Source organism: Lates calcarifer, linkage group LG3 (genome assembly GCF_001640805.2).
Source record: "Lates calcarifer isolate ASB-BC8 linkage group LG3, TLL_Latcal_v3, whole genome shotgun sequence".
NCBI lineage: Eukaryota > Metazoa > Chordata > Actinopteri > Centropomidae > Lates > Lates calcarifer.
Genome location: NC_066835.1, coordinates 11,924,327 through 11,949,027, shown reverse-complemented (window position 1 = coordinate 11,949,027; position 24,701 = coordinate 11,924,327). Strand labels below are relative to the sequence as shown.

Sequence of the window (24,701 nt, the reverse complement as noted above, 5' to 3'; positions counted from 1 at the left end):
ACCTAGCAGGGGTCTTTTGATATGAACGCATCAGTGACTGTTTCTTTTTGTGCTCTCGTCCCTGTTAACTCAATAAATGTAGTTAGTTCACCACAATTTTTCACAAGTAACACCCAAAACAAAGGCAGTTCACATGAACTATGTGTCTCTTCTGTGTCCTCCAGTCAGCTGTGTACTCTACAGTCAACAAAACAAACTGTGACGATGGCGTAAACGAGGAGGATAAAGAGCACGACTACAGCAGCATCGCCGAGATCAAAGGCCTGGTCCCGGCCTCTTCTTCCAGCGACCTGTACGCCACCGTCCGAGACATCTACACCCAGCCCGACGAGCCCCAGCCGATCGGGGAGGACCCGGTCTTGGACAGCACAGATCCCGGCTACGAAACCATCCGCATCCCAAAGACTGGTAGCTCGGATGATGGCTGCAGGGCTGGGCTGGGGGCGGAGGGGTCAGACGCTGCCAAAGCAGAGCCTGACTACGAGAGTGTCGGAGAGTTGGGTCTGGGCCGGGAAACGTCCCGCCTCTGAGTTTTTGCATCATCATCATCATCTGTGGCGGTTTGGGAGAAGCTTACAGACGTCACTGCAGTGCTTTGAACCTGCTACCCAGCATGCTTTTGGTGCATGACTTGGTGGGTGGGGGGGAGGCAACAGAAAATGACTCACCACACCGCATCCATCATCAATGCATGAGTGTCCTCTTTACAGCTTGGGTACGGTTTATCATATCTGAACTTTTAATTTATCACCCAGGGTCAATGTCATTGGTACTGGTAGGCCTACTATTAAACAAACTGTAGTACCTCAGTCGCTGGGCATTAATCATGTGGAAGATTGCACTTTTAGATCATCATTAAATTCCTCTGTTTAATCTCTGCTGACAGTGCATATCAAGAACACTTGATTGTGAAAAAATATCAAATAAATATCAAATATTCTATCACAACACACATGCAGCATTTCAAGTGTTAGCTGAGGACACAATCTGTGCCTGCGATATAAAAAAAATACCAAGAGTTCAGTGCCATATACATAGACATATATACATATACAAATTCATGCACTTACTGTACATATGAAGGTAACATTATTTGTATGCCCCATCTGCAGCTGCTATCGACTTTCTAGCTTCTTTCAGGTGACTCAGTGTGTCATGTTTTATTGAGACATCATGGTGTTATTTCTAGGCTATTCCTAGTCAGGTTGGCAGCACCTCCACTGTGCATTCCTTGCTTGAAATTCCTGTGAATGGGATCTTGGCATGGAAAGTAAAAAAAAAAAAAAAAGCCAGTCTCATCTGTGACCAAATAGTGAAAGACAAACATGGCATTTAACAGATTATGCCATCGAGTGTACTGCTACATACATGTGCTACTTTGAGACTGTACACTTCAGAGGTGTGGGTTCCACATGTTACACATCAGGAGATATGAAACTAGTCATCTGCAGAACCAAAATGGGAACAAGAGCTTAGGGAATGAGGTCGATTTCACTCAAGCTTGCAGTTTCACAATACATTTTTAATGGATTTTTAGAGTTTTTACAGTCCATGTCAACATTTTTGTGTGAAATTCATATTTATTTGAAGGTGCATATTGTTGTGTAATTGTGAAATGTTACAAAGTATGTCTGTGAGAGTAAAGTAAATAGGGTTTTATAGAAGTTTCTAGCATTTTTACTGAGATACTAAATGAAAATGAGTTGTGAGATAATGGCTGTAAAGGTACGCTTTCCCCTGACTTTTTAAAATAATTCATTGTTTAAAAAAAAACAACATGTAATGAAACCATATTTTCTTTTGTTGTCATTTTGCAAAGGGGTCAGAACAAATTCAAGACTTGTAATGTGATACAAATGACACAACAAACTTGTATTATTATTGCAAATGTTTATTGATCAGCTGTAGTTTTTGGTTGTCATGCTTTTTGAGCCTACTCTTGGTACAGTATACAGTCTTCAGTTGGCATCTTTGATTATTTTAAAGCACAAGATTTAATATTATGGTACTGCATTTATATACAGCTTATCAAAAGCATCATTACAAATCAGTTAGATTTCTGCACAATTTGAATATCTAATGCTATTTGACTTACTTGTAGCACTCTGAATAAAAAAACATATCTGTCTGTAGCTTGTACTGACGACATGCCAACCAAGGCTTGTATATAGTTAGAGCACTATTTTAACCGTTACTTGCTGGAAGTTTTATGTACGCTTTACTTATTTGTACAATGCTCAGAGTGATATAATTTTAGAATAAGTCTGTCAAGAGCACTGATTATATGTCTGCCTTGTTTTAAGGAAAACCCTAAAACCCTGTTGTCCAGTGGCTTTTTGCCTTGTAATGTAAGAGATGTAAGAGTTGTCAAATAACCTTTGAGTTCTGAGACGTAGTAACCAATCATCTGTCAGAAATATGGTACAATGTTTTGGTACATGCATTTTAAGAAATAGCGAGTGTGGTACTTTTATTTAAAAAACTGAATTATTGTCTAAATACTGTTGTTTGATGTTTAGTTTCAAATTAACAGGGCCAATGCATTTTTTTTTTTTTGCTGTAAATATATCTTTCTCTGCTACAGTGTCTCCCGCCTTTTGCAGAGCAATTGGAGTCATCTGCTCCCGCCCACATCAAAATATTATAGCGTTAGAGTATCTCCAGCCTTACTTCATGTTTCATTAGACATGCAGGAGCTTGTCAGTAGTTCAGACAAACAGAGGCAGGCCTTGCTGACTGGTATTAGATTCATAAATGATATCAGACATTGGAAATGCTGTTATATCTTCCGGCAATGCTACAGTGAAAGAAGATTTTCAATGCAATCTACTACCAGTATTTTTTTTAACAAAGATGGGCAAGTGAATCCCTCAAAAAAACTGTGTTCATTTCTGCAAAAGGTAATTATCAGTGTTATATACACTCCCAAGAAATACATGACCCTTTGAGTACAATTGTTTTTACAAAGTGACGTGGTTGCGTATCAGGGTGGTGGCATCGTTTAGATATAATGGTGTTCACAGAGTGCTATAAATGACCTCTAAGGAAATGATCTGCCAGAGGGGGATGTTTTAGTGCCAAATGTAATCAGGACAACACACACATCGCACACACTGTTAATAGATACTTTCCTAAAATCACTTATTCGCTCTAGCAGTCTGTCTTGGTCATATAAACACACACACACACACACACATTCCCCTTCAGGGAATGGGGGTGTCGTAGGGGTTCGGAGATGCTCCTCTGCTGCCTCTCCTACAGCCCCACTACTCCCATAATGAGACCATTTGTCCCCCTCCTACAACCAGCAGACAAGTCCATGGTGACACCCGCCTTTGATCACAGGGCAAAGCCTGTTTTGGCAGTTATGGCCACATCTGTCACTTCCGCTCTGTCCGGTTTCAATTCTCTGCATGTAAATATTTTATGACATGAATTGTTCTATTAAAATATATATATAATAAATTGTGCCATTGTGTCTTTTTATTCACTGGGGTGCTGTCACGGTGAAAGATTACGAGCTGCATATGATTTTCTAAAAACATTAGGTTTGACATTAATTAGGCCATTCGTTACTGTGATAACATTCTTTGGTATATTCACTCTGCCAGGCTGGCTGATAATCACAATGAATGAATTAGTCCTCTGGTTTGATTTATCAGAGCTCAGTGAACTTTTTAATCAAGAGGGACGCACTTATCAGATAATTTTTTTCCTTTCTGAGAACAACAACCTGTGTCACATTGTGTGATCACACTTTAGGTTTCTAATTTAGTACAGCATATAGCTAAGCCACCACTGAATGCTGCTATATGCAGTGTTATAACATTAAATAAAGGTATCATTGCATTTCTGGCAAGGCTGACCTAGGCTCATCATTATAAATTTGCATTTTCATACATATTTACATAATATCTTGGCTATTTTTTGTATTGCACAAGATGCACCTTTCTGGCATTGTTTATCTACTTATCTGATGTGGCTGGCCAGAGTTGGTTGGCTCTTGCCTGGGCAGATGCATGATGTGCACGGCTGATGTTGGAGCATGTTCACCCAATTGCATTTAGTAGATAAAAACCCACATGTTAAGTAGGCTAATGAAAAACCCATTAGAAATTAAATAACCTGTTGTGTTTACATTCACAAAAACAGACCAGTGCAGTCCATCGCTTTCATTTTAGAACCAGACTAAAGTAATTTAGAAGTCCCATGGCACCTGAAAAGTAGGCTACATGCCTGTAACAACTAGGTTATAGCATAAAGCCTGTCTGTCTGGTAGAAGTTTTCCTTTCGGTAGCCTAAATTCCCCTCTTTTTCCTTTCTTCCCTTCTGCCATACCCCCTCCCTTCTCGTTTCCTCTCCATCCTTGCGTCATTGTTTTGAATGGAGCATCCTCCCGGCTTACATTACCTTCAGTCGGAGGAGAAGGGGGAGAGGTGGGGGGCTTGTGGAGGCGTGTGCTTCACCGACCAATTGCAGCCCGCCTAGGCCGCCGGACCGCACATGTTTACAGGCAGCATTCCGCCGGTAGAGGCTCAGCTAGGTGGGAGCAACGCCCGGACTGGATATCGCAGTAGCCGGAGCTGGAGTCACCTAACGGTCTTATTTTTAACCGTTTCCAACGTCTGCGGTGGGATGGCGATGTATAGGGTCAAGTGAAGTGAAATTATTCGACGTATTTGCTCTCATTCTTCGGTGTTCGAGTCGTTTTCTCTCGAATAAGCCGCAATTTTGTTTAATCGTGTACAAATGTCATTTCGGTTCCCGAACGTGGCGGTTAGTCCGTGTTTTCCCGCCGTCTCCTGAGCTCGCAGGGAGCAGTGGGGAAAACAAACAGGTCGAACGGAGGAAGATAGGTAGCCGGTTGGATGTGGAGGTTGTTTAGCGGCGAATGAATCGTTTTCTCGTTGCACGCTTTTGTCGGTTGTTAATTCAGAGTCCTCCATCGGTTTTCGGTGCTTTTGAACGCGGTGCATTTAGGACGCTGTTTGGAGTTTTCGCCTTCCGAGTATGTTGCCGCTTTCTAACATTTTGTCAGGGCTGTTGGGGCGCGTAGTCTACCCTTTGCGGTTTTGTGTTTTTTTCGACGTTGTTTACCGGTTATAATTCGACGGTTAATGGTTTAAATTCGCCGGTTGGCCGCCTCTGAATTCAGTGGGACACTTTTAGACATGCATACGAGGCGTTTGGTTAAGCGGTCGATCCTCGGGAGCCGCGTTTATGCGCCGAGTCCGACCGGGGACGGTGCCCCGGTGACAGGAGTGGTCCAGGCTGTCAAGCAGGAAAACAGAGACGTCTCGGCCGCAGGAGCCCGGCGCAGCGTCTACACCGTGCTCATGCAAGACGGGAGCCTCAAGGAGTTCTCCGAGGAGGAGATAGCCGCGGGCTTTAACCACACTGCAGCCAAAGGACCGCTCAAGTCCAGTCTGAAGGTGTGTGTGTATGTATGTATGTATGTGTGTTAGAGCGTGCAAGGCGCCCCGGCCGGCAGGCAGCGCTTCACTGTTTTTGTTGTGCGGTGTTTTGCAGCGTTTAACCGCTTCCTGCACGGAGCGGATTTAACGGTGCCGCTGCCGCCGCTGATGCAAAATTTTAACCAGCTGGGATAAAACCAGCATCGCTCAGAACAACCGCAATACTGACTCGGTTGCGTATTGCATCAAATAATGGGCTGTCATGACATTTGGCGACATCAAATATATGGGACAAAGGGCTTGATAGGGCCTGCGCAATGTTTATGTGGGCTAGTGGGTGGGTAAGCCGAGGCAAACAAACACACTGTGACTGCAGCGTTTTGGACCGATGGAAAGATCTGGTCCGAGATGTTTTTGCACGTTGGCTTTTGTGATTGTCCGAATCACATTCATCACAGATAACATTATACATCCTGCCTTTAATTGCACATTTGCTCTCGGTGAACGTGTTTTGGACATTTTCATTCAAAGATGATACAGCTTGACACCCAGTTGAATATTAAATGGCTTTACGTGAAACCACTCTGCACAGCAAGACTATTATTGTTCAACAAAGGTTAAAAATGGCTAGTGAGGGCTTCTTGTGGCATCAGAGGCAGAATAGAAAGTTTACATGATGTCCAAATCCGTGGTCGTGATATGGGCCTAATTAGCAGTGACCTAATTGCCTCCATATCCACCTTGTATGCTTTTGGTGTCACATGGCCTCAGATAAAGACTGTGTGAGGAAGAGAAGCCAATCCAGCCCCTGGATAAAAACACAGTTTCTGGCATAGGGGAAGTGTGTGTGTGTGTGTGTGTGGTGTGTGTGGTGTGTGTGTGTGTGTGTGTGAGTGAGAGAGTGAGTGTGTTTGTTCTTTCCTTTTTATAGTGAGGGAGTGACTGAGGAATGCATGTGACTGAATAAGGGCTTGTTTTTACAGCCTGATTTTGATTTATTTTGATCTGTGTGATTTTGCATGTGGCACGTTGTGTTTTGATATGTATCGATGAAGTAACTCAGAGGCTGTGATCTCAACTCTTATTTCTATAACCAAAACGGAAGTGTTTGGCCACTGTTTGTTACCACACATGCTGGACGGCTCACATTTCCTTTATGTGATGTTATGGGGTGGGGGCTCATGGGGTGGATTTACAGCAGCAACATCCAAATTCTGCCACAATGTCTGAAATGCTTGTAAATCTTAAATAAAAATACTTAAATAAAGTAAACAGTTATGAAAAACTTAACCAAGGGAAATGCAACAACTCTGTGTGGAGATTTGTCAAAGCTTTGAGTAATGGGGAACGCAGTGTAAACTTTGGTTCTCTTGTTTTGCATGTGCACATTTTGTGAATGCAGTGCTGCACTCACATAAGCTGTTGCACAATACTGTTAGAGTCAGCGGTGCAGGCTGGAGTAGTGCAGCTGAGGCTGAGAGCGCAGTTCTGTCAGCACAATGGTCAAGTCTCTTTCAGCACAACTCAATTCCGGCTGAGGTCGAAAACAAGCCATAAAATGAGGAGGAGGGGTCTGCTGTGTGTGTGTGTGTGTGCACGTACACAGATTCACATGTGCATCTGTGTTGCTTTTTGTGCACACAAGTGTGTAATTGCTTGAATGTGCTTTCTCCCACATGTACATTTGTATGTTTAATGAGTGAGAGCTGACTACTTTAAATTTTGGAGTGGGGGTTGTTTGTGAGGGCATGCCTCCCCATTTGAGTTGCAGCTGTGCAGCCAACAAAGCGGGCACCCCCAGGTTGGCAACGGGTGGCATGCTCCAAAGAAGCTGGATGCTTGGCTCATTGCCCGGTATGGCAAATGAATGCCCCCCACCCCCCCAACCCCCATTCTGGAGTGGGGAAGGGAGGAACATCAGGATGCCACTTGTTGACTTGTTGGTTTGTGTGAGTGTGTGTTGTGTGAGGCGATTTCTCGCTGCTAACAAAGAGGCATTACTTGTTTTCGTTTTACTGACGCCTTTGTTGTCCTTGCTGTTGTTTATGTTGATCGTACGCCGAGGAGGCAGTCAATGAAGCAAGCTTGTTGACAGGAGCTGAGTGACTCTTTGTTCTGAAGCGGTGATCCCAGGCAGGCTGGCGTCGGCTGTCCTTATTGGTTGGCTGAGCAGCATCAGCATGAAGCACGGTGACCACAGGGTCAAGTCTGGATGCCTGCTGCCCTTGCAATGATGTATGAGTAATATTTTAGGGTAACAGAGGTGTATGTGCTCATCTGTGTTTTATGTGTGCTTTTAACACACAAACACAGGTTTAACACACACACATTTTGAATACCCTTTCTTCATCTTGTGCTTATGTGTGTTCTATTATTAAACTATTTTGGTCTTGCAAAAAATGACTCCGCTTGCAGAGTAACTTCCCCTGTTAAACCAAAAAGGGACAAACTTAGAGCTCAACGATTTGTGATTTTTCTGACCAGTATTGCAATTTTAATCATTTGCTAATTTTCTGCAAGACAACCTTCAGGTCTGTGTGCAGCTGTGACCAAGATGTATTTCTACTGAGCATGTTGAGTTTCGGGTAGTTTGGGTAATCAGTGTTATATTTACCGGCCTCACTTAAAATTTCCACTCTTTCAATTTGAAAATGATGCTCTCTCTCAAATTGCAGTTTTGATATAAAAACAATTAATTGTTAAGCACTAGATTATGTCATATATATTGCTGGAAAATCCTGTGTTACATTGTGTCAGTGCAGTGTTAAACCATTAATTAATTATTAATATCTCTAATCAAGATCATATCCACTAAAATACTCTCTGGAGACAAAGAACCATATGAAAGAAACAACACAATCTGTTGGGATTTTGTGAAATTCGGGCCATGGGATTCAGTTTATGGTCCAGGTCAGCTTGCTTTATTATGACCTTTAACCCATAAAGGTACAACAGTCTCTATGCTTGACAAACTACTGCCCAAAGCGAGTATATTATGAGTTTCTGTGTGTGTGTGTGTGTGTGTGTGTGTGTGTTTGTGTTTGTGAGTGGGAGAGAGAGTGAATTAGCGATAAAGGGAAGGGGGATATCAGCGACACTCAGGGTATTTGTTCTGTTCACGGGTGCACACACACACGCACACACACATATACACCAGCTTTGACACATGCAACTCACATTTCACAACCGATTTGGTATGCCTCACAATTTCCTGGCTCCATGAAATGCCATCATTCATAAGCCTGGTGAAAGGAGGGAATCGCCGTTGGTTTTATCCGAGGAGTACACTTGTCATAAACACAACACCTAATCTTCCCCGAGCCAGTGTAATCCATCTTGTTGTTTTACCCAAGTCTGTGTTGTCACAGCATTTTGCACACCACCGAGCGTTCGTACAACCAGCCTCTATCATGAGCGATACTCGATACTAATTTCTCGTGTTTTTTTTTTTTTTACCTCATTAATCTAAGTGAATTGTTCTCTTGGTGTTTGTGTGTACGCACGTGTGTTTGACTGACTGACTCGGGTGCTGGTGCCTTTTCCACAGTCAAGCCTAATCGTGTTACAGTGCTTTGAGATAATGATCTAGATCACACACACACTCACACGTACTGTGGAAACACACACACACACGCTGGCCGGCATGTCATACTCGTCAACGCTTCGTTGGTGTGGGCAGCTTTGTGTGTCACTCTAGCTGTGTTTTGGCCTGTTCTCAGTGTGTTTCTAAGAGGCTGATGGCTTTAGTTACCTACAGAGTTGTGTGTGTGTGTTGGTGTGTGCGTAGGTGCATGCAGGTATTCATGTGTAGAAGCATGCCATCCGTGACTGTTGTGTAAGAGAAAAGATGATGCTGGGCTTCTTTTTTCACATTGCTACAGGTAGGCGTTTTCAGAGTATTGTGATAGGAAAAATGATTTTCTTTTGTGATTGTGTATCAGTGAGTAGTTTATGTTGGTAAATGTGTGTGGTGCATGCTGTCTTGTGTAATGCAGCCTTGCTTTATGGAGTATGTTTGTGTGTTTATTTCTTTGTGTTGTTGCATGTGGTTTGCAGGGCAGCAGAGCTGTTTGTGTGTGTGTATTTTATGGTTTGACCAGGCAAGTTTACATGAAAGGCTGAAACACCCATTGCTGCTTCATCAACTTGACTTTGAACTTCATTATATTTTATTGTACCAAATTCACCAAAATCCAAAAGAGCTTTTAGATTTCCACCTTATTAGCATTGAAGCTGTCAAACATAACAATGATAACCTTTAGAAGCACAGTTCTTGTAAAGTTGCAATGGAACCAGCAAACTGTGTTCACTAGTAGCCAATGAATGATAAAATATGCTACACACAACAACTCACCTACAGTGTTTCCCTGTGACTTTGCAGAAACACCAGGTTGAGCTCACGTGGCAGAGAGCACCGCATACACCCAACACCATAAAAATGAAGAGAATTTCGTCCTCATGGTTTTCTGGCTATAAGGTGTTCTGAATAATTATATTTAGGGTCTAAAATGTTTATGATTCTGATATGAAAATGAGGGACAAGCCATGGTTTTTGTATGCATTTCTACAACTTTATCAGGATAATACAACTTTTTTAGGATGTTACAATTATATTTACATTTCTTTTTGCTTGCAATTAGGAGTTTTTTTTTTTTTTTTAAAGTTCAGTATATCAGTGTTTGCTAGCTCCTGGTATTCGTCTTCCTTACCTCTCATGGCTTATTGCTATGGTCTGTGTACTGCAATGTCAGATAGCATGAAACTGGCAGCATATATTTATTGCATGCTGTGTATCACAGCACCCACTTACATGCACAATACATGCAACACTTGTGAAAAACACTGGAGGAAAAAAGCTCCACAGGATACCTTTAAAGTCATGTACAGATGATTTCTCCTGTAAGGTCCCGTGTCCTTACAAACACTTACGGCACATGATTGGTAATAGGACTGATTTTATCAGCTGCCTCCATCAACAAAGGTATATCAGAGATACACAGTTTTTATTTATTATTTGTTTATTATTTATTTTTGTCATAAAAAGGCAATTTTAGTACAGAATTTTGTGGTTGTCAGTTTGAAAACCTCATATCTCCAAAATGTCAACAGGAAGTAAGAAAAATCAGCTTGTTTTAGAACTGACCACGGTGCATTTTTGAGTTCTTCCAATCTGTTTTGGAAAGGCTTTTTTAAGTGCCAGAGGCTGGAATTTTTTTCTTAAACCATATTGGATCATGTACTCCTTCATTTAAAACGTAAACATGAAAATCTACAAAATTAGGGTCACAAGATTTTGACAGCCAGAACCAGAGTCCAGAACCTGACTCTCTTACTGATGCTGTATTTAAAAACTGCATAATTATTTCCATACACTTAATGTCTGTGCATTCATATATTTGATATGAACGGACAGTAACTTAGCATTAGTCTTTATCTACAGCAGAATTATATGGTACGTTCATCACCCTAGGCCTTCACAAAATGAGTTCTGTTTCCATCAGTGTTCATGGCATTATTGTTGTATATGTTTCTCTGACCAAGCATTCACTTATTCCTCTTTGCATCCTTCTCCAGCAGAGTTCCAGTAATGGAGCTCCAGAGGGTCACAAGGTGGAGGGCGGCTCCCTCAGCCCAGAGGCCGTGGAGGAGCAGCGGTTGGTGGACGGCAAGCGTGTTGGCCGGGACCCTGACACTCGATCAGTGTCCCTGCTAGAGCAGAAACGCAAAGTGGTCTCTTCCAGCATTGATGTCCCTCAAGCCAGGTAGGGTGCCAGTGTATGTGTTTGTGTGCCAGTCTTTTGACAGTGAGAGTCTGATTCCTGTCCTAGAGGGAGTTTGGCTTGAGTTCATACGTGCAGAGTTCACTGAAAGTTTATGACATAGATGTGTCATCTCATAAATAGGACTGACTTGATTCGGGCTGACACCCCATTTTTTCCCATGTGATCTTTTGAAGCCATTTTGGCAACTCACTCAATGCAATATTATTTGACAGGAGTCCATTTTTACTCCACCACTTATATATATATATTTCATCATATGCCATCATGCATGTAACACAGCACATCAGTGGTCTCTGTATTTTGGAATGAACATATTCTTCATCCCATGCCAAAGTTTAGTTAGTCTAAGATTGTATCCCTGTCTGAAATATTGAAGGGTTGTGTGCAAAATGTTATTTTTGGATGAATCGTGCTGTTGCCTTAACTTTCTGAAGCAATTATGGTTATGGTTAAATTACATGCCTCTGGTGGTTTCCCAAATTGTAGAAGTGGTGCAACTTGGACTCAAGGCCATGAGAGTCAACTAACAGTAAATGGCATCAATTACCCTCTTGTAGTGTGTTTCCTGCTCCACAGTAAAGACAATGTAGACTTATACACACCTATGACCTTATAGCCAAGACTGACAACAAATATGCTCAAAATGTTTGTGGTAGACCAGCTATTGCTTTTATATTATATTGAAAGAGGGGTACATCATCTGATCCTGCTGTATGTAACACAGAGCCCTATACAAATGAATGTCATTATGTTATGATGCATGAGCTGTTCTCTCACACATTCAGTGACTCTCTTTACACCATACACACACATGCACACTGACAAATATTATTTTAAGATGGTCAGCATAATCCACCACTAAAGCTGGTCCACAACAGGGCAATTAAACTTTAATAGGCAGCAGGGCATGGCAGTGAAGTGCCATCTAATAAAGAAACAACACTCTTTCACGATTAAATGTGAAACACTAATACCTTGTAAAGCACTGCAGTGTTATCGAACATCACTCCCCATTACTTGTCTCTCGCTGCTGGATCGGATGGCAATCGATGGCAACTTGCTGAAAAGTACAGTAAAAGTCGGTCATTTGAGCAGCTTTATCACTGCATGCTGAGCCCTGCTTTAAATGTAGTAGTTATTTGCTGATGAATCATTGATTTGCTTCTCTCTTGTTACCCATTAGGAGGAAAAATCTCTTTTTAAATTCAATCTATCACATGGATTAGACAGAAGTTTTACACCTGTCCCACATAATTACCTCCTTGCATAGGGATTGCACTAATATTGATATTTATATGGTTATTGTGGAATGGCCTATTGATTATCTCACTGCCCTTGCACAAGTTCAGCGTGTTGCCTCCGCTCAGGGACAACCACTTTACAAGCCAAGTTCCTGTTTATCCTCCTAATGAAACCATCTAACAACAAGAAAGCCATGGGGACTTTAAGAATCAGACTTTTACCCTCAACATGCAGTAATCCTGATATAATGGTTAAGAGAAAGCCATGACCTTTAAAAAGCTTCACATCTTTTCAGTTATTAGTATAGGCCCACACTTCCAAAATTTCAGCAACACACCCAAGCGGTGTCCCTAGCCAAAATTCCTACTGGAATGTGCCAGAGTTTTTGCTGTGTTTTTATTTAGCCTGCCCAGGCATCTTTGAAGCATTGAAAGTGTGGGAATAGTCAGCAATAGTCCTCCCCTATGTAGAAACAACCAAAGACAAATGTTAAATTTACTTTTGGTGAGAGGCTATAAGTGTATTTAAAGTTTGTATTGGCTGTCGCAATAGTTTACTGAGGTTTATCTTTCTCTGTCTGTACCTCTACCTTGGGAATATAGTCATCTCCTGCCAGGTAAGTGAAGGCCATGTGTAGGTAGGACACCCTTTGCACAATCAAAGACATCCTGGATGGTGTGTTTGTGGTTGTATGTGCCCTGTGTTTACCTTCTGAAAACGTTAAAAGTGTTTGTTTAAATCTATTCTTTCTTCTTTGATATTCGCAGTATAGAGAGACACAGGGAACATGGGGAGTAATAATCTCAGGAACAGAGATTAAACAATGGGGTGTCCTCAGGTTTCTGTAGAAGTGAGGAGTCACACTTAACTCCCTTCTTACATGTTTCCCACTTTGAAATATCCTCATAGTTAAAGTTCAAGGAGTTCATCCCTTCTTAATATCACAGGCATTTTTTATGTATTAATGAAAAGTCACAATTTTTAGCCAACAGCACAGACTTGACATCTAATTATTTTGTGTATAGCACTTCAAAGCCTGGTACTCAAAATCCTAAGATCTATTGCACTTGTCAAACGCTAAATCAAACCCGCTGCAAAACCAGACGTAAAAAAAAAAAAATCAAATTCAGCCCCATTTATAAAGTGCGCTTGCACAATCAAGAACATGGAAAGTTCATTCTTGCCACATCTTAAGAGCAGGTAGGAGCCCAAGCTCTTTTCTCAGATATCCCTACAGCGACCTCTTCAGTGCACAGCACCATTATTGCCTTAAGATTAAGATCCATGGCTCTCATCCTCTGCACACCTGCGACCGATTTTTATCCCTGCTCCGGCACCGGGGAAGAAATGGTGTCACTGCCGACCACAAAGTAACGTTTATCTGTAATGGATACAAGGAGGGGAGAATGAGGGAGGCAGGATGCTTGGAGGGATGGTGGAAAGGGGACAAGGGAGTAACAAGGAGTGAAGGAAATGTGTGTGTGTGTAGAGAAGGACAGACAGAAGGGTAAAGGAGATGGAGGGAGCATGTGTTAGACTGAAGATAACAGCAAAAGAGAGAAGAGAGAGAGACTGCCTGAGGATTTTTTTCAGCTCTAACTCTCCAGAGAAGTCTGACCTTGAGGTTGTTAATTGCACTCTGAAAAGTTCCCTCTCTGCTGGTGATTTACCAAGAAAATGTCTGGCTGTTTGATGGCTCTTCAGGTCTCTTGTAACCCAGATACAATAGGTTTCCTACCTCACTGGGAGTCACTGAAGTACCCCAGTGCCTCATCTGCAATCATTGGGAAAATAGAGGAAAAATGACAGGGTGCAGTATAGATGTTAGACCTCAGGGGTTTTGTGTAGCTACATTTCATGAGCCTGTCAGCCCGGTCCAGTTCTCATTACTTTATTGAGTAGCTTCCTTCATCGTATTTGTTTACAGCACATTTACTTCACTCGCATTTTGTCAGATCTTGTGCCAAAAATCAATAGATGTCATTCGATGATTGACCTATTTTCCCCAACTCCCAAATGCCCAAAGAAACTATTTCCTTTATGAAAGATTTTAAATGTGCTGTGTCTAACGATACAGAGGCAGGAATTGCTCACTGTGGCAGATTTCTAATTTGTTTGTGCTATACTTATTGTCTGATTCCCTCTTTACTGAGTGCTCAGACATCTCTACACATTGTCAGACTGTGGTCTTAGCCAGCTGCTGGGCCTGCTCCTTCCTCCAAGGGCTTATGTTTGCTCTATGCAGGAAACAGTCAATTGTAACAAGAGCTGGCGGGGGCAGACCAGTGGAAACGAACGGCTTGGCTTTTGACAAATAGCATTCTGGAGACTAATTGCTAGCAGGGGAAGTGAAGTATAGCCTTAGTTGAAGGGGAAATCAAGAGAGTGCTCTGCTTATTATTGCAAAACCAAAAAACAACAGATCGCCAACAGTCAGCCCTCCCTTTACCGCGTGAATCAAGTTTACTCATGTTTCTGAAAATAAATGGACCTCCCGCTGGCCCTCCACAATGATATGATCTGTTCTTTTTTTTATATATATATATCCGAGCCCAACACAATGGCCATATTTAATTTGATTTATGGTAGCGAATCACCATTTCATGTAGCTGTAAATTGAAGCAAGGAGGCTGGTGGGGGTGAGTGGGACTAACTTCAAAACCCAATTCAATGCCAAAACAAAACTGTTTGTTACTGTTGATCATTTTTATTGTTGACACATTGCTGAGCAAACCATGTGTTCCGCACTCTGAGCCTAGTGCATCAGCCAGTTCAGACACAGAACGGGGCTAAAGACTTCTCATCCAGTACAAAAAGAAGCCCAGAGGGACTGTCAAATTATCCCTTTGTCTTCTGATTAAATGACATTGCTTTGCAATTTGCCTGCTTTCCCTCTGTTAGTGGTTTTGTTTGTCTTCATGGTCATTCGTACCTTTTTGGAACACTGTTGCTGCTCTTGCTGCTTTTGCACAATGTGTTTGTGTTTGTGGCGGAGGAGGGTGTTTGAGTTTCGAAATAAGATAGGAGGGGAGGATGGGGCGTGTGCACGAGAGCAGAGTGGGTTCTCCATAGAGTGAGTGACAGAGAGCGAGGGAGAGAGATGCCAAAGAAAACAGTTTTCCTGGTTTGGATGCCAGTGGAGTTCAGAAACCATGTGATTACCATCTGAAAAGACAGCTCTCATGATCTCTCTCTTTCCCCCTCTCATTCACTGCCTCACTCTCCCAGCCTCAATGTACTCTTATCTGATTGAACACTGAGGGTTTTTTTCCCCTGCAACAATTTACTTGACCAAACCAAGTGTGTTGCATTCTGTTCAACTTTATCAGATTGGCCAAACTACACACAGCTAAAAATATCAAACAGAAATGTGCTCGTATTTATATAAAAAGGACATTGCCCAACATGTGTAATAGAGAGTTCTTGTTTGTGAGCCACAATAACAGCCTCCAAAATTCCAAACATTATGGGATTTGTCAGAATGACAACTTTAGCAGGCAGTGCTTTCTGAGAGACATTGATTTTACAGCATTATTATAAGCAAAATGGCAAAAGGTCGAAATACTACACTTGGTTGTATCGTGTGTCCGCCTGTTTAGAAGAGCTTTTCTTAATTTAATAGATCCTTTAGATGCTGTTATCTGTGATGTGGTGTGCATAAACTTAAATAATGACCAGATACTTTGCAGATTAATTAAATACAATTATAGAAAGCACTTTACAGAGCAGTAAATAAAGTCAACCGTAGGAATGAAAACTAACATGCTCAATAAAGGCCTTAAAGGAGGTTTTAATAAGGGATTTAAATAAATGTACAAATTTAGCCAGCATGAGCTCATCAAAACAGCTAGTTTCATTGTTTCAGAGTTCTGATGGGAAAAGCCTGATGGTATTTTTAATCTTGGCATTAGAAAATCCAGCAGGGACCAACCTGAGGTCCTCAGTCTCGCTCATGTGGGATTACATGGCCTGTGGTAATATCTTGCTATGAGGTGCATTTGTGTTTTTAAAGGGATTGGCAAAATCTTAAAATCAGTTCTGAGGGTATCAGCTAACCAGTACAAACAGGTCTAAAATTAGAGTGATATGATCTCATTTGTGTCAGGGTTACACATTAACTATCATGTGCACTGTTGTAATATCAGATCTAATCTCTAACCTCCCACTTTCCATCTTTAGTGTCTCTGTATAATGTAACTCAGTTTAATAGGACAAAATGAGATCTGCTGGAAAAGAATAAATGCACAGGAGATGGGAGACAAAAGCACCTTGTGCGCCTCAGGTTGTCACTGAGATTTTCTAGCATGAGTGATTTTCTTGAGGGAACACATCTTATTAAACAATGCCCTACATGGATTACTTAAATATCATATCAGTGTTTATTGGATCCTTTCTATCTTTACAAGCATGAACCACTGACAAAGTAGTTTAAGTTGGTTCTGTAATTGTTCTGTTTACCAGGATTCACTGGAATTTGCTTTGTTCAAGGCTTGAAAAGCACCTCAGTTGATTGTACTGACTCTAATCTCAGATACAGTTGTTGACTATTCATGCACCCACCCCGTCCTGCTGCTAACTCAGCTCTAGATTTATTGCATGTAGACTAATCAAAGGCAAAGCCCTCATTCTTTGTCAATATCCGTGGCACGCTAGTGAGAGCTGCATCGAGTTGGTCTACACTGACTTATCGGACGTGTTCTGGCTCCTGAGAAAAGGACCACCTGTGATGCCGCAGGAGTGGAATTGTGAGTTCAAATTTATATGCAAATTGGCTCTTTAATTAAGCGTGCTGCATATCAGTGAGTGCGAGTGAAGGAATGGCTAACTGTGGATTAGTAGACAGTCAGCTTAAATTCACTGTGATCTTTTGCCAAAGCATTGGACCGTAGTATGCATGTGTGGGCAATGTATGTGTTTTTGTTGTGATCTCTATCCAGGATTTACGTTCACTTGAAGACTTCAGAGCTACTTGCAAGTTCATTGGCCTACATCTGCCATGCTAATTACAATATCAGTTATTGAGAATAGACAGATTATCTTAACATCTGTAACATTTTTCACTTTGAAGGTTCACAACATGCAGCTTAAATGAAATCCTCACGCAATAATGCATGTGACAGTCTAGAAGTCCTATGATTACTTTGACGCTATTAGTGGAATTGACTCTTCATGTGTAACATTCATTTTGAAGCTATAAGCAAAAATCTATTTGCCGTCATTGATGTCGTAAATAAACATAACGCAGCTTCTTAGGAGTTTGCACACTCTTTATGGCTGTCAAGGGAGCAAGACTAAATGCATTGGCCTGACAGCACCAATGCCATGAATTAACAGATGAATCAATCTAAAGCTTCACAGAAAATGTCACTAATATGCTAATTTGTCCTATATGCCAGTTGTTTTATCTGTAAGGTAGTTTTGTGTTCAATCACTCCCTGCCTACTATCTATAATGCATAGTGCAGGGCCTCAAAGCCAATGTTTATGTGACACCAGGCTCTGTGGGCCCTCTGTTGCTTCTGACTAATCCATAGTCCCCGGCTTTAATGGACTGATGGCACAGAGCGCTGTATGAGACAAAAAAGCTCTAATTGATTCTATCGACGGACATGCATTAAGGTAGAGGTGTGTGCGTGTCTACGGTATATACAAGGTGGTACAAATTGACAGCAGTATCAAGTGTTACACAGCACTAATGAGGAGCTGAAATTAGTGTATTGTCCACTGAACATCCATTTTCTTAGGTGTAGACTGAACATTTTACCTTAACTGGCCAGTTAAAACACCACACTGTGTTAATGTTAGCTTGTAAAATGCTGATGAAAATGTATAATAATTATTTCACACGAGTTATGTGTTGAACTAAGAAAATGCAGTTGTGTGTGATGTGTTGTTTAATTTTACTTGCGTGCTGACTAATCACTTGTATTTAATGTTTTCTCTATTAAAATGAAACCATTTAACTTGTTTTCCCATAAAATAGCAGCAAACTTATTTCAGACAAGTAGTCAAGCTGTTTTTCGTATTGGTTTTTACCCAGTGACCAAGAATTTGAAAACATTTTGGCTCTTTAATTTATTTATTTTTTTCTTTTTTGATGAGTTGTATCGTTTATTCTGTACAATACATACTATATTATAAAGAGAAAAAACACAAAACTGCATATGAAAAACAAACTGAGTACAAAATGAACAGTCTGGGGGTTGCAAGCTGAATTACTATGCACCTCGTGCAATAATTTAGTATTAATATTACTGTACTGACCCAGGCAAAGTTTTGGTTTGGGGCAAAGACATTGTGACACGACGGGGAGGCGACACGCTTCTCAAGTGTAACCTATTAAAAACAAACCCAGCCCTGAAGAAGTACCCCCTCCCTGCATTATTTCTAATTATGGCCATCAATTTTGAGGCTCCATTGACCTGTCACTTGTGAATTATTGATATCTGTCAGGCTGACAGGCTTTATTAATTAAAATGGAGATGTACTAATTAAGAGCACGGCATGAGGGTGTCATAATTGTAGCCCCGTTTTAATTTGAGTGTCGCTCATCAATTTTATTGCAGTTTAGCAGAGTTGGCGCAGGCGTGACAGAGGGGTGGGCAAAGGTAGGGTGGAGGTGCCCTCATGCAACATGCGTGCATGCATGTGAATGTGTTTTTGGTATATGAGCCATCATCTGATACCACTCAAGCCTGCCATTGTCAGCACCGCCTACCTTAAAGACCAGATTATAATGACTTCCTTTCTTTGTTCATGACAGTTTTCATGAGCACATTAATTATTATTTGTCCTAATCCAAGGAGATAAGTGCAAATTAAATTCAAAAGACAGGCCCATCCAACAACAGAACATATCAGCTGCTCACCACATGTTTTTAATGTAGGGGCTTTCTTAAATGTTCCTTTAATCGACTGAGACACCAAGTTGATTAACATGGGAATGATATGAAAAACAGTTCTTGTGTGCCTCACTATCTTGCCTTAGTCTCATGCAGATACACATTGTAAAAGGGAACAATGTGATTTCCTCCCCAGATGAGAGTCTATCTTCTGGACTTGGACTGAAATGTGGAAAAATGCTGTGAAGAGCTGTGACTGCCAAACAGTTTTAGTATGACTCGTTTAGTACGATTCAGTACATCTGTTTATCGGAGTATTTGCGTGTGGATGTGCATTTATTTTGACACACAGGGACACACATATATCAGTTCTGCCATATTATTCAATAGTGGTGTCTCTCTCTGTCCTTCTCTGTGCCCACCCCCCTTCTGAGTCATATCAGGTCAGAGCACAGGTGTCTCTCCTTTCCAAACAAATGTTGAGTTGTGCAGCCACTCAGATAAATCTCACATCTTGCCCTCTGTCTTCCAAGTCCTTCAAGCAATGTTTCAACCACCACAATCCGTCGATTCTGTCAATAGTGTGTGCACTAGTGCGCTCACAGGCAAGTCATTGATAATGATGAGACACCAATTACCTGCCAATTAGCAATTTGGAAGGACAAGACGTAACACCATCCCGATGGAGAACTGACCTTGAATCCCTAAAGTGTCCTTGAGTGTTGTCAAAACAAAGCAAACAAGTAAACGTCAGTTGTTGTCAGGATCCTAGTCACGCTGTAAAATGTTTTAAGGCAATGTAACAGAGCATGTTCCTGTACATTTACACAGTGACAGCCACTAAAAAATGAAAGCGGTGTAACAAACTAGACTGTGCCTTCATATGATCCTAACTCATGTAATGAATCAAAACCACAACGCCTGCACTAGTGTTAATTTCCAGATGTAGTATGGATCCACCTTCTGGACTAACAGATGTATAAAAGATATTTACACCACAGGAGAAGCTATAATGTGTTTAGCGTGGTGGCATGTAATTTCACCTCAGAGATAGCAAAACGATAATTTTTCACACAAGCAGCAATTACACAAACTTACAAAAGTGGTGATCACACAACATGCATCAGAGGACCTTTCAGCACAGATTTTCTTGATTTACTCTTACTTTTCTTTGACAGAATCATCTTTAATGACAGACATGAAGCCTTTTTGACATCCCGCATCTCAACAGTTGGCATTCCTCTGAATTCTGCTCAACACTGTTGAATCTGACACACAGTTAAATAAGCCAGACATTTCGTCAAAACTATCCCACAGATGTCTTCCTGAACAAAGAGACCTTATGTTGTGAGGAGGGAGCGATAAAGTTAATTGAAAGTTAGCCATTTGTTAGTCTGACATCAAAGAGCCATCTGCTGGGGCCGATCTGCATAAATTGTTCCCGAATAGGACAACAGTAGAATATCCTTTTACTTCATAATCCAATAAGGAGCTGCTGTGGTCTTTGGTGTCTCCAATAAGATCTAAAGCTGCGAGCAGGCAGCAGACCAGAACTGTAAATAACACACTAGGAACTTCCAAAAGAAAATTTAAAAGGTAATCCATCATCTGTTTTGCTCACACACTTGGCCACATAAATACAGTAGAGCCTAACAAAGAGAAACAGATATGGCAGCTATTTCCTATTTTTTCCCTCCTTAAATTGGAACTGTATATGGGAAGCTTACAGGTCGCCTTAAGTTGTATTGAAGCAAAATCGCTTAATGTTGTAATGAATTTGATACATGCTCCCCTTTTGATCCCGGGTGTATTTGTCCAGTTGTCTGCATACTATTCCCAACTTCGCATTTTTGTTTACTCTCTATTATTGTTGCTTTGATCCGTTGATTTTCCCTTGGAAATCAACATTTAAAAGCCTCGAAATGAATAATGACCTCCTTTTATGGTGCCAAAATCGTCAAACTTTAAATGGCGGCCGCCAGTTGCTTCACAAATGTACCAAATCATAATTGTCCCTTGCCACATATACAACCACCCAACCTTTCAAATAAGATAAAGCTTCGATTGTTGTATCCCCTCTCTGTAGGGGTTCTAAGCAATATTCTCTCTCTCTCTTTCTGTCTTTTACTCACTCTCTCTTTTTCTTTGTCTCTCCCTCTCTGTCGTCCTTTGTTCTTCCAAGACATTTGTCATTAGCTTCACTAGCTTCACCTGCAAGCTGGCAGGCGATTGCATGCTTAACACACACACACAGCCCCCTGAAGGTAGAGGTTATTTTTTTCCACTGTTCTACTTATCTTCAGGTTGTCCCTTGTCACCGTACAGAACATCTTGTAAGGGGCTAAACAGTCAGCAGTGGCAGTTTAAGCTTTAGGGTTAATATAGTGTGCGGGTGTGTGTGAGTGTACACATCCAGGGTGGTGTTGGAATTCAGAGGACAGCTGGCATAGTTGCCCCCTCAGCCCCCATTGGGAGAGGTTGTTCAGACCATCTCCTGTTTTCCTCCACACAAACACACACACACACCACCCCCACCATTATAGAGCTCTTAATATCAACAAGGCAGCAGTTTGCCCAAACTACACACTTATCACCTCCCTCCTTCCTTCTCTCCCTCCCGTCCCTGTAAACAATGGGAGCCGCTGCAGCATCTGCAAACGAGGTTGTTATTGTTTTGATTTTGGTTTCACTTGCTGAACTTGACTCCCATGTGAGCAGCACTGTGTGTGCAGTCATTTTAGGGGTTTGGGTCGGGTGGGACTCCGATGTTCTGCCAAACTAGAGGGCTGCCTGCAGAACTGTGTGTGTGTGTGTGTGTGTGTGTGTGTGTGTATTTTTGCATGTGCCTGAGTGTGTATTTATATGTGCTTGTGGATCGTGGTAGCCTTGGCAGCATTACCTCACTATGAGCTGAAAATGAATGTGTTTACCAGGGGCTTCTCTCTCTCTCCTTCTCTCTCACTCACTCTCTCCCTCTTTTAAAGATCCCTCTCTTATTTTCTCTCTTTGTGGCTCACAGCCTTGATGGAGGGAAACATAACACCCCCATTAGACACACACACACACACACACACACACACACACACAAAAAAAAAACACTTTCTGGAGTTTAGGTCAACAAACACTGAATGCACACAAACCATGTTACACAGCCATACTCCTCCATATAGCATGCATAATTTATGACCTCCCATTGACATCTATGTAAACATGGGTGCTTCCTTCAGCTTTTCTGTAGTGGGTCTTTTTGTTCAATGGTTGGTGAGTTGAGTCGAAATGCTTGTTTTTTCAACTCCAGCCACTCATCCAGGAGCTTCTTGTTTTTATATCCCTTACTGGCTTGTGCCATGTTGCATGTTAGTTAAAGCCACGATTTTCACAAATCTAAAGACAGCTGTGCAGCATATTTTTATTTAGCTTACTGTACATGTCAAGACAATATTAAGATTTTGTGTAGCTCTTTGTCATCTCTGCTGCAGTCCTTGGAGAAAGTCAGATTTTACAGCCAATGTTATATATTATATTGGATTAGAGGTAAATGTTTTTGAAGGTTGAATCTGTGCCTCGCTGTCATAACAGATAATGTCTCAATGATGGTCACTAAAACAAAGAGCAAACTGGAAAACATCCCCCTCTTCCTCCCTCTCTCCCTTTCTTTCCTCACCCTTTTGTCTCAGTTTTTCCCACTTACAGTACACTTTTCCCTCTCTTTGTCCATTCCCCACCCTTTCTTTTTTATTCCTTTCGTCTCTCTTTCATCGCACCCTCTTACCCAGATGGTTGGATGAGCTTAATGTTGCTTTCCACCATTCTCTCTTTCTTCCTCCCCTCCTGCTTTTCACCTCCCCTGACTCGCTCCATTCTATCTTGCGTTCCCTATCTCTGTTTTCCCGCTCATTTCCCCCTTCGTTCCCCCATGATCTGTCTCTCCCACCCTCCCACACTCTAGCCCTCCCTCTCTTCCTTTGTCTCCTCTCTGTGCTGCCTGCTCTGTGTGTGTTTTGTGTGTGTACGTGTGTGTGAGACTGTGTTTTTCCTCTGACTGACAGAGAGAGATGTTAGCCCACTGCTGAGTGGTGTCCTGGCATTGTAGAAGAGGCTGTGTGGCTAACTTACACTAGCGTATGAAATCTGCAGCGACAACCACAGTGAGGCGAGTACAAGTTGTTTGTCTGAGCGCTCTGACAAACAACTGTGTCGAATTTTGGCACCAAAGCATTTTCAAAATTGGAATTTTGCCTGCTCACTCCACAAATTTCATTACTGTGCAATTGCTTCCAGTTGCCTGTTTTCACAAGGGAAATGTTAGTTATACAGAAAATAGCTGTAATTAATAATATACACAGAAATTTACATATGGCATACTGAGTGTGCATACAGATTCAATACCCACTAAACACACCCACACGTGCCCATATCTAATTATGTATGCAAATATGCCAATCATTTGCTGTTAACCCCCACAGGAAGGGTTAATGATTAATGGTTTGTGCATAGTCACACATTAACAATTGGTTATGGTATCACAGAAAGACTGATGGACAGCAAAGCAAAGCTGCGTTTCATGCTATTTACAATCCAAGTGTGTTATGTTTTTCTTTACCTTTTGAACGCAGGCAGTCTTAAACGAAGGCATGCAGCGTCGACCCTAATGCTAACTGACAATTGGAAAGTAGGTGGCTGAAACTGTCTGTCAGTTCATTTGCCTCGCCTGTGGCTGCTCAGTGCGTTAGTACCAAAGTCATGCGCCACATATCGACAGACACACACACACACACACACACACACACACACACACACACAGGTGGTGGGAGTGCAGCTCAGGAGTCCAGACATATTAATGTAGCTTCAGGGTTTTACTTTGTGTAGTTTCCTGCTTTGTTGTTGTGTTTATTAATTGGAGGCACATTTATAAAATCCTTCTGTAGGTTGAAATCCCTCTGCACACCAAGGTGCAGGCGGTGCTTTAAGAAATGCTGATGTCCCACACAATAAAGTATAATCAATAATGCAGCTGTAATGTGAAGCATTTGTATTTGTTTGTGGGGCCTATTGATTCTTATGATACATGCTGTTTCTGTCAGCATCCAGTGCCTCTATCTGTTATTTTGTGTCACAGTGTGTTTAAAAAAAACAAGTGTGTATACTGTTGCATTGTATGCAAGACAGGTGGTGACCTTCCTCCCTTTGCATCCCAGCACTGTTTTTAATTCTTTGACAAAGACAAAAGGGGGTAAGTTCCACTGTAGACACAAGATTACAGTTTTGTGTCCCCAACTCACAATCTAGAGTTATAGAGAATTGCTTAACTTGGTTTCACTACCCACTGCTCTGATCTGAAAACAATGTATGTAAATTGATATACAGTGAATTGCCTTTGACTGTTGCCCTGTACTCACAAAATCCCCAATGAGCAGCAGTG

General features: G+C 41.6%; 2 protein-coding genes across 4 annotated transcripts in view; both read left to right on the top strand.

The window, feature by feature from the left end:
- The window catches only part of pag1 (phosphoprotein membrane anchor with glycosphingolipid microdomains 1), a 49,759-nt gene extending 46,294 nt beyond the window's left edge, over positions 1-3,465 (top strand). For all 3 annotated transcript variants that reach the window (XM_051066918.1, XM_051066915.1, XM_018698041.2), the window contains one exon: positions 165-3,465. In XM_051066918.1, coding sequence (XP_050922875.1) covers positions 165-530 — 366 coding nt within the window. In that variant the 3' untranslated portion in view covers positions 531-3,465. The remainder of the gene's footprint in view (positions 1-164) is intronic.
- A 546-nt stretch (positions 3,466-4,011) lies between these two features.
- znf704 (zinc finger protein 704) overlaps positions 4,012-24,701 on the top strand; it is a 46,763-nt gene continuing 26,073 nt past the window's right edge. Inside the window, 2 exon segments of the mRNA XM_018698040.2 lie at positions 4,012-5,432; positions 10,989-11,176. Of these exon segments, the coding sequence (XP_018553556.1) occupies positions 5,172-5,432; positions 10,989-11,176 (449 nt within the window). The 5' untranslated portion in view covers positions 4,012-5,171.